Below are 11548 nucleotides of genomic sequence, written 5' to 3'. Positions count from 1 at the left end.
TTTGCAATAATTTTATTCTTGCCCAGTATTGGTGAATATAATTTGAACATTACAATGTCATTGACTTCACATTACTTATTGCACAATACCTGCAAAGTAACTTTGGGAATTTAATGAAGAACAAAGCATTCAGAGAGGTTATGCTCCTTGATTATAATAAGGATCACATCATGTGCAAAGTTTTAGTTTCATAGACTCAAAATTCAACAAAGTTTGGAAAATGATGGAAGAAATTTTACACTCAATATGGCTTGAAGGAAAGAGACGATCTAGTTTTCGAGGTTGACAACCATTGGAAAGAATGAGAGCGGAGTGAAGTGATTGAAGTTGAAAGGATGAGAGAGGAGCAAAGAGCGAGTCTGGAAGTGAAGGTGCGTGGCAAGAGAGAGAAAAAGATGAAAAAGATAGAGAAAAAACTGGATAGCAGAGGAGAGAAGAGAAAAAGTACGGCCACATCAGCATGGATTTAACGTTGTTACTGTCAACTTAACGGACATGACCTTATTCATACATTTTTCATAACATAGAGACCCAATGTTTTCATTTTTAAAACTGGGTACTAAACAGAAATTCACCTCTTAAAATGGGGACGAAGTAAGCATTTAAGCTTTAGATATAAGATAAAAAAATTTATCAGTAAGCTAGTTAAAAAAAAGAATAATCAATATATTTATCATCTACATTACATACAATCACACATAGTCATTCTCTAACATAACAAAACTTTATGCATAACACCACAATGAAATGACCGTCCAGACTTAGAATGAGTGTCGAGCTATAGCGGGTTGTGTACTCGTGGTGGCTTTTACTGCTTTGCAAAGCCATTGGCAATAAGTTTCACCCTACCACACTCACGAGGTTAGTCTAGTTCGGGCCTTGGAGCATACTGGAAACCTCCAAGACTAAGACCTCCTGCTACTCCTCACGACATGGATCAATCCTCTCTACGTGAGAATGAAAGACCATTGGAGTTTCAGGATAACCCCCAAGACTGAGTTCCTGCATTCATTCTAAACATACTAGAGTCTCACCAAGAGATCTCACTTTGAAACTTACTTTCACTTTGAATAACAACTCATGACATTAATACTTACATGACTCAATACACATTCATATATAATTCACAATACATCCAAACCATCATTTAAATCAACCAAAGTCAATGAAATAAAGAGTAAACTAATACTTGGACCAGTCACTCAACGGACCCTCTCGCTAAGCGACCCTAGAGTTTTCTCACATAATGACACAGCTCGCTATGTGAATACACAGGCAGTACCTCCAGACCTCAAACCACTCGCTTAGTGACCCAGCTCGCTGAGCGAATAAATCTCTCAGTGGTACCAGACCCCAACCTCTCACTAAGTGACCTAATTTGCTGTGCGAAAGTTCAGACAGTGATACAGACTCTCAACCTTCTCGCTGAGCGACTCCTCTCGCTCAACGAGTCTGCATAATTCTACAACATGAAAACTGCAAAATTTGCAACATGCACCAACTTGACTAAAAGGAAACAACTTTCCCAACTTCTAACCATCCTAGATTATTTTATACACCTAATTATACTCCACCAAGGGTGTCTAAACCATTTTAACCACAACCTAAACAAATTGATCTCAAGATCTCACCTAAAAACTTACAAAAACTCAACTTAGAGAGTGAAATTGAATTCTACCATTTGTAGCATAATTTTAATTAATTTAGAGGCTCTAATAAGTTCCAAATGACTTACCACTACTCTCCAAACTAACCATTTGCACACAGAACTCAAAATTCAAGTTTTCACTACTACACTTCTTCAAAACAAGTCCTAAAGTAATGTAAACTATTCCTATACAACACCACACCCTCTTAGAACATATTTCAACCATTTTAGATGCTATAACATAACATAACTCAACTCATACTCAATCTCAACTGTACATAAACAATTCACTAACCATTTCTTACCATTTTCTCCATCAAGAACACATTTCTAGACCAAAATACTCTACTATCAAAGTTACCCTTTTCTTTCAACAATTTCAATTAACACCAAATCACTTCAACAGTGTCGTCAATTTCAACATCTCATACACACATACAAACAAATTCATCATTCATATTAACTACTCATCATCATAAAATCCATCAATTTCACTACAATACCTAAATTATCACAAACACCAAATTAACATTGACATCCAAACAATTTTGTCTCCACACACCATCAAATTACACAACATACATACATTTGAAAGTAATTAACTAACTTCTCTTACCTCTATCCAATTTGCACAACTAAAGAAATACCCCAACCGAAGCTTGTACCACAATGAAACTTTAGACAAATCTACAAATCACTGATTGGTGATAGAAAATCAACCTTAGAACCTAAATGGAGTCAAGAATTAAAGGAAATGACTACTTGACACATGCAAACAGAATTTCGTTGCATGAAGAGTAAAGAAATCACTAAGAAAAAGGAAACGAAATTTACCGACTCAAATCACGAAATTGATCGGTTAGAATGATAGCCCTTGACGCTAGGATCGCCTAGACACCTCCTGATTGTCGAACAAATACTTCAAGAATAAGAAAAGTTAGAGAGAAATGAGAGAAAGAGAAGAGAATAATGTTTTAGAGACATAAAAGTATTTTACATAATGAATCGAGCTTTAGAAAGTTCTATTTATATCATAAGATTATTTTATAATAAAATATTCGGTCTCATTATTTTAATACACCTATCTACTATAATACTCTATTTTATAGGTTCTTACAATAATAAAACTAAAAGTAGTAATAATAAAATAATTATAATAATAATAATATAAAATGTTATTCAATATATTATAAAATATTAAATCATATTAAAATAATAAAATAAATTATTTATTTATTAATTTTAATTTTAGAAAAATGTTAAACGGTTTTTGAAAAATTTCTTATAATAATAATATTGTAAAATTTTTGTTTTTTTATTTAAATTTTAAGTAATAATGAACTTATTTTAATATTTTAATATAATATTTTTTAATTTACAATTTTCTTAAATTAATTTTATTATAAAATTTAAAACATATTTAAATTATTTTAATATAATTTAATATATGTTATTATTTTAATAATTATTATTAAAATTATAATAGTAATAATAAAACTAAAAATAAAAAAAAATATAATAAGATTAATAATAATGTAAAATTTGATTTAAGATGGTATAACATATTAAATAATATTAAAATAAATGAATTATTTATTAATTTTAAATTAAAAGTAAAATTTTAAAAATATGTTAATAGTTAATATATTTTCGATGGTTTTTGAAACGTTTAAGCAGTTTTTGAAAACTTTTTAACTTTTTCACAAGTTTTTGGAAAAGCGTTGAAGCTTTAAACGATTTTTGAAAATCGTTTAAGATTTTTAATATATATTTTTGTAGAAATTATTAAAGAATAAAATCAAAATTAGATTTTTAAGAAATCGAATTCTAACATATTTTTTGTGAAAATTTTGAAATAAAAAGTTAGAATCCGATTTCCCTCTTAAACCTAATTTTGAACTGTTACAAAACCGTGTTATTCACGTAAATATTAGCTACATTATGCTATTCGTAAATTAAAAATAAAACCATGTTATATAAGAAAAAAATCACGGTTATGCTTTCAGAGTTGGGTTTGAGTCTATGGTTAATATTGGGGCAGCGATGCTGGACATGTACTTCAAATGTGGGTGTGTGAAGAATGCAAGGTTGGTGTTTAAGGGGATGAGTGGCAGGAATGTTGTTTCATGGAATACGATGATTAATGATTATGAACAGAATGGGGAATCTGAGGAAGCGTTTTCGACTATTTTGAAGAAGTTGGATGAAGGGGTGGAATCAACGTTTTCTTGTTCTATTCGAATATTTCTTTTTATTCCTTTTTATGTTATTTATATTTTGTTCATCACTGAGTAATATTTCTATACTCAATATTTTGTTGGATAAAAGTAAAATATTGTGTTGTAAAATTTGATAATATATGTTCTAACCAACGAGAGGAAATAAATGCATAAAAGAAGAGAAATACATTAAACAAAGCAAAGATAGAGGCATTTTTAAGTTAATTATGAAAAATATTTCATACATACATGAAACTAATTATTAGTATCATAAAAGTATTGTATTATAATACAACTCCTGAAAACTCAATCACTTTTATACACCAGCCAAAGAATCATGTCATGTATTACTTTTCTGTGTGTTCCAAAAACTTGATTATACACATTTCTTGCAACCTATCTATTACGATTCATCACCTTGGTATCACTTCAGAGACTGTTATTTCATTGAGAGAGTAATGCATAGAAGTGTTTGATGAAGATTCTCTTTCAATGGCTGCTCTTCCAACAGAAAATGCAGGGCGTGTGGGGCAGGGAAGACTCATTGTGTCACTTGCAAGCATATGAACAACACTTGACATTGTTGGTCTATCTGCTGCATCTTCTTGCACACACAACAGTCCAATGTGCATACACTTCACAACTTCACTGTGTACACTTGATTTTTCTATTGATGGATCCATCAATTCCAACCCTTTGCTTTCACACCAGAGGTTCCATGCCTACGATAGTAAATGCAGATGATTTAGATAGAACCACTTGAAGAAAATGAAGAGAACATAAGGTTAAACAATAGAGAAATTCTATGAATGAATTTGTTTCAACCAAGAGCAAAAGTATTATTAGTACTCTTCTAATAATGGATATATAAGGAAGCTTTAAGACTTAAAACACAGGTAAAACCAACACAAAACATTTGTCTTATGCTAGAGTAGGTGACAACAAACATTTTGGGAGTAAAAGCATATCATGTGCATGTACCATGAAGATATTTGAACATAAACATAAGTTGGAAACATACATATACGAGAAGGCTTTGGCCTTTGTCTGACTGATAGAATTTACTGCTCATTTTTCCACTGATGATCTCTAGCAAAAGAACACCAAAGCTGAAAACATCTGACTTCACTGAAAACAAACCTTCCATAGCATACTCTGGAGCCATGTATCCACTGCTCAAAATCAATGTAACGGTAAGCTTTATCAATATCATGTAAATTCAGCAAGAGGAGAAGGCTAGAAAATGAATTGTGATGCTATGTGGCAATTCATAGTTACATATTCATGTGAAGAATTTGGTACACAATTGAAAGAAGGAGAATGGTTCATACTATGTTCCAACAACTCTAATTGTGTTGGCCTGCCTCTGGTCTCCTCCAAATGTTCTTGCCAATCCAAAGTCTGAGATTTTAGGATTCATTTCATGATCTAGCAAAATGTTGCTAGCTTTCAGGTCTCTGTGAATAACCCTTAATCTTGAGTCTTCATGTAGATATAAAAGCCCTTTTGCAATCCCATTTATAATGTTTAATCGATTTTTCCAATCCAGATGGACACCCTTCTTGGTATCTGAAACGCAATTCTAAGAAATATGATCACAATATTCAAAAACATGCCATTCAAAGTGAGAAATATGACTACATCCACAGCAAATATGAACTAGGTAGCAAAATGTTGTGTTGGTGTTTGTGCATGAACTAACTTCTATTATATGTAATCAAACTCAGAAATTTATATCGGAATATATATCAAGATCTTCTGCCAAATTGCTGATTTATTTCAACGATGAGAAATGAAATAATGAACAACTGGGTCATTGTTTTGGAGTCATACCAAATAGGTGGAAATCAAGGCTTGAATTTGACATGAATTCATAGACTAGCAGCTTTTCATTTTGCTCAATGCAGCCAGCCAACAGTCTCACAAGGTTGCGATGCTGCAATTTAGCAATCAATATTACTTCATTCTTGAATTCCTCCCCACCTTGAACTGATGTTTTCGAAAGCCTTTTAACAGCAATTTGTCTTCCATCTGGTAATATACCCTAGAATATATTTCAAATGTATAAGTAAGAATGTTGCAAGTGGAGAAACCAAACAAATATACATCATGTCTGATATCCAAATTCACTACCTTATAGACAGGTCCAAATCCACCTTTCCCCAGTTTTTGTTCATCAGAAAAATTGTTTGTACATTTTAGAATAGTACTCAGAGGTATCATAGGAAGGTCAGTGTTCATACTCTCCTCCTTTTCTGTTTGTTCTTGTGAAAATATTGACTTTAGTCCCTCCTCTTGTATAGTTTGTTTGTCTGCAAAGATGAAATTATCAGACAAACAGGAATTGATAGATAGCCTTGGCTGAGAGAACACTTTTAGAGTTATGATATGATTGGACTTTATTTCTAGAAACACTTGCAAAAGAAGAAAATAAGAAATCAAAAATCTTTTCCACAGACTAAAATTAGCTTATAAATAAGTTAAACATCAACTTTTTTTGGAGTAGTTAACAGGAGAAAGCTTTTACAAATTAGTTTAACATATGTACATAAACTAATTCTAGTTTGCGGAAAAGCTTTATCTCATATTTCTTATATCAATTTTCTTCTCCTACAAGAGTTTCTGAAGAGGTTTATCCAACGTTCTTTATGCTTACCTTTTTTCCTTTTCAAGTAGCAGTAGTATATGCTGATAGCCAATAGAGCTAGTACTACAATTCCAGCTATGACAATGATTACTATAGGCCACCACCTTCTGTTATTCCCATCTGTGGCTGCATTATCTAGAGAAAAAGAAAGTTTAACGTGTAAAATGATGAGAAGTGAATATTTTTATTTCAGGCCTTATAAAAACTCAGGATCAAACTAGCCCAAGTTGTTGGGGAGCAAGGGGTATGAATTTTGAAATCTGTGACAAGACAACACTTTAACCATCAATCCAAATTTAGGGGAATGAATTTTCACTGATCTTATAAACCGTAGCAAATGAATGTCTCAGAATGAAGGTGAAAAAAACTGAACTCATACCTTGCTGAGGTGGTGGTGCAGAATCAGTACCATTCAAAAAGAAAGGCTGAGTTTCATACATAACTATACAACTTGGAGAAAAGATACGCCACACCTTCTTCTCCTGACAGCAATTGTCAACATCCTCAAGCATATTGCTCAAACATGTTCTGCATTCCTCAGCTGTAATGTCTCTGCTGCACTGCACCCAACCATACCTTCTCTGAGTGCCATTTATGTTGAACATATGTGTTCCAAACTTCAAGGATGCCTCTGACCCTATTTGTATCAAACCATTCATCAAAACCTGAGCATCACTGTCAAACTCTCCAGCACTAGTAGAATTCTGCGTGGCATCAAACATGGGAATCCTTGGCGTAAGGGTGAGATTTCCAAAGAAATTCTGGTTTGAGTACCTCAGAAGACAATAGGGATACCAGAGAATAGCAGAGGCATTGTTGGGGCAGTGCTGCATGAGCAAGATGCTAGAGTTTTGGACACAAGTGTTGCAAAGGCTGGTGTTCACATCACCACGGCAAAGGTAGAGTCCATAAACCATGTCTTGATTAACACCTGAAGTTCTATTCCCAAAACCATTGCTGGTAGCAGAATCAGATGAGAGGGAAGTGAACAAATTGTCGAGGTTGGTTTGGTAAGAAGCAGAGGGAGGAGCAGAAGATTGGTCCAAACAAGCATATCTATAATCAAGTGGTTGCTGTGAGTTGCTGCTGTTCTGAGCAGCAACAAAGCAAACAACGAGGTATACCAGTTTGATGATGAATAACCACTGATAGATCATTCTTCTTTTGCTGCAATCACCACTGTGTATCATCAGCATAATTATGTGAGGAGTGCTTCAGAGGCCTAGATTTCGAAGTTATACATCATCAATTTGTCAACCGTTTGACATTTGCTCATTTTCATGTTCTTAGCTTGTAGCATCAACTTTTTGACCCTCCAAAACGCAAAGTGTGAAACCCATATAGTATTAGAAAAATTCAAAAATTGGTTAATACTAAATTAACTTTATAGAAATTGTTCGGGCTTAATTAAGTATCAAATTTTATAATTTATGTATTTTCAATTGAATTTTTATTATATTTTATGTTTTTTATATTTTTATTACATTCACACTGGTAAAAGTCAAAATAATAAAAATCACTCTTAATACATTAAGAGTAATATTATTTAATATTAATCATAAAATTTATATCATTTTATACTAATCACAATTTATATTTTAAAAACAAATAAAAAAATAACAATAGAAAATTTATCTGTTTTGGAACTTAGCATTCCGTACAATTTTATTCTTAAAAAGTATTTCAAAAAATATAAAAAATAATGTTTAAACTGTTTTAAATATCAACTTTTTAAATAATGTAAGATTATTAGACAGAGTGTAAAAGTATTATTTAATAAAATCTTATTCTTATGTTCATTTTTGAATTTCGTCTAGTTTGGTTCATATTTGGAAGCGCGTTGGTGAGGCTTAGCCAGATAAGATAGAAATTTGTGAGATTGAAAAATCAAATAGCAGAGGGTTGGTGTTTATAACCAATGAACAAATAGTTTAATATTAAAAACATAATCATGGTCAACATTGGTACCTCTGATAAAGTTAAAACCATGTTTGGCATACAAATAATTGAGGTAATACACCATCCAATGTCTTCATCATGTTTGGTTAAGATATTCATAAATGTTGAAAGTATATGTCTTTGGATTGATGATCCAAACACTTTATAATTTATAATTTTTTTATTTTAATTTTTTCTGGCAGATTAGGAGTATACTGAATGAGACATAAAAGAAAAATAAATGATTAAAGTATAATTTGGCTAAGATCAAGGAAAAATAACCAAATTATAAATTTGTCTCAATCTTACAAGAGATATAATATTTTGATATATATAAAATTTTATATTTATATGATATATATATATATATATATACTTTTTTAAAATATAAAAATTTATTTTTTTATAATTATTTTATTTGTATATTATATTTTAAATGAATGTAAAAATTGTCATGTTAGGATGGAATTATAAGTCAAACTTAATTACAACATAATAGAGTATAGAGTGTTGGAAAGGTTTATTTATGAAATAGGATAAACCAAATGCTACGTCGTGTCATTCGTACTTTTTTCAAAAAAATATGTCATTCAATTCACCTTTTAAAGAAATAAGGAGAATAATGCATTAGTTTGTGTGATTATTTGATAACAATGTAAATTAACTTTTGTTAATAAATTATCTAAAAATTAATAAATATTTTTTAATTAAATATTCAAATATTATTTATAAATTATTATTGTTAAAATATAAAAATTAATTAATTACTTTATTTTTTATTTATCTGTAACATTTTTTTTTGTACATACTTTTTTCAATTTTATATCTTAATTAATCGTTATTTTAAATAAAAATAATTACATTACTATTTTTATCCTTTAAATAACTATTGGTATAAATTTACATGTGTTATAAATTAAAACTAATATTTTATTATTTTATCTTTTTAATAATTATTTTTTAATTCAAATAATTATTTATAATAAAGAATATTTAATAATAAAAAAGTATATAAATTATTTATTTTATAATTATTTGTGTAACATCTCAAAAATATAGTAATGAACTATATAGAAGAGTTATCACATATCTAATATGATACAATAGTTAGAAATTATAATATAAGTATAAACTTTACAATTATCTAAAATAACCATAGAATTTAAATTTTATAAACAGCGCGCCTAGTACAAAACTATATACACTATAGATCTAACAAATCTATAAAGCCGCATCGTCTCCATCTAACGCTTGCTCTAGGGAAACGCCATCTCTCTCTGCTCACACCCACAGGATGATCATTGCAAAAGAAAGAATACAACACATATAAAACACAAGCACAAACAACAGGGTAAGTTAGTTTAAATAAAACAATAATCATTATATTATTAACTACATTCATACAATCATACATAGTCATTCCATCACAAAACACTTTATGCATGACACTACACTGACTTTGACCATCCAGACTTAGAATGATTGTCGAGTTATGACGGGTTGTGCATTCAGGGTGGCTTCTACTGCTTTGCAAAGACATTGTCAATGGGTTTCACCCTACCACACTCATAAGCTTAGTCTGTTCCGGGCCTTGAAGCATACTAGAAACTTTCAAGACTAAGACCTCTTGCTACTCCTCACTACATGGATCAATCATCTCTATGTGAGAATGAAAGACCTTTGGAGTTTCAGGATAACCCCCAAGACTGAGGTCTTGCATTCATTCTAAACATACTTGAACCTCACCAAGAGGATTTGCTTTGGAACTTACTTTCACCACTTTGAAACTTAACTCATGACTTTGTTGCTCATACAACTCATACATAATCATACATCATTCACAATGAATTCCATTTACATTTCAAACAAATCAAGAATAAGAACAAGAAAAGAAAGAGTACTCAGAGATCTGGACCAGTCGCTTAGCGCATACCCTCGCTAAGCGACTACAGACTGTTCTCGCACAACGACCCAGCTTGTGCGAATCTACAAACAGTGCCTCCAGACTCTAACCCACTCGCTCATCGACCCAGCTCGCTGTGCAAAAGTCCAGATAGTGGTCTACACTTCCTAGTCACTCGCTGAGCGACCCTATTCGCTATTCGAATAAAACTCACAGTGCTCCCAGACCTCAACCAGTCGCTCAACGCACCTTCTTGATGTGCGAATCATCAAATAGTGAGCCAGCCTCCACCACCACTCGCTGAGCGACACCACTCGCTCAGTGAGTCTACATAATCTGCAACACCAAATTTGCATAATTACGCAACCTACACCAAGTTTACCAATTTCAACTATTTTTCCCAACTTCTAACTCGCCTAGATTGTGTTATATACCTAAATATACTTAATCAATGTTGTCTAAACACTTTTATCCTCAATCTAAACAAGTGGACTCAAAATCTCATTTAAAAACTTACAAAAACTCAACTTAGAGACTCAAATTGAATTCTACCATTTTTGACACAATTCCAAGCAACTTAGGGACTCTAACAAGTCTCAATTGACTTACCAAGACTATCCACACTGCCTATTTGCCCACAGAACCCCAAACTCAAATTTTCACTACTCCACTTCCTCAAATTGAGTTCTAACCCAAGTAGAACTCTACCTTATCACCATCATACACTCAAAACTCAGATTTATACCATTTTAAATGATAGAACATGAGTTCATACTAAATCTCAATTGTACAGAAACAATTCACCAACCATTTCTTACCATTTCCTTCCTCAAGACACATTTTAGACTAAAATACTTTACTATCAAAGTTACCCTTTTCTTTCAACAATTTCAATCAACACCAAATTCCTTCAACAGTGCAAATTCAACATCTCATACACACATACAAACAGATTCATCATGCATATCGACTACTCATCATCATAAAATCCATCAATTTCACTACAAAACCTAAATTATCACAACCGTCAAATTAACATCCACATCCAAACAATTTCATCTCCGCATACCATCAAATTACACCGCATACACACATTTGAAATCAATTAACTAACTTCCCTTACCTCTATCCAATTTGCACAACTAAAGAAATACCTCGACGAAGCTTGCACTGTAAGGAAACTCTAGAAAAAC

The 11548-nt window shown here is 31.7% G+C and overlaps 1 protein-coding gene across 1 annotated transcript; it reads right to left on the bottom strand.

The window, feature by feature from the left end:
* Positions 1-4072: 4072 nt before the first annotated feature.
* On the bottom strand, positions 4073-7779 carry LOC148201611 (cysteine-rich receptor-like protein kinase 19). The gene is made up of 7 exons (XM_088109797.1): positions 6894-7779; positions 6524-6640; positions 6001-6179; positions 5701-5911; positions 5199-5436; positions 4889-5039; positions 4073-4589 (listed from the first exon to the last, which is right to left on the bottom strand). Exons 1-7 carry the CDS (start codon positions 7708-7710, stop codon positions 4281-4283), a joined length of 2022 nt encoding a protein of 673 aa, XP_087965923.1. The 5' UTR covers positions 7711-7779; the 3' UTR covers positions 4073-4280.
* Between the last annotated feature and the right edge of the window lie 3769 nt (positions 7780-11548).

This window comes from Vigna umbellata, chromosome 3 (genome assembly GCF_029865625.1).
Source record: "Vigna umbellata cultivar VRB3 chromosome 3, Vumbellata_1.0, whole genome shotgun sequence".
Classification (NCBI taxonomy): Eukaryota; Viridiplantae; Streptophyta; class Magnoliopsida; order Fabales; family Fabaceae; genus Vigna; species Vigna umbellata.
This window is presented reverse-complemented; position numbering and strand designations above follow the sequence as displayed.

Coding starts and splice junctions, on each gene's coding strand:
- LOC148201611 (XM_088109797.1), bottom strand. CDS start 7,710: ATGCTGATGATACACAGTGGTGATTGCAGCAAAAGAAGAATGATCTAT. Junction 6,180..6,523: donor CTACTTGAAAAGGAAAAAAG/GTAAGCATAAAG, acceptor TCATCTTTGCAG/ACAAACAAACTATACAAGAG. Junction 5,437..5,700: donor CCTTGATTTCCACCTATTTG/GTATGACTCCAA, acceptor ATTGCGTTTCAG/ATACCAAGAAGGGTGTCCAT.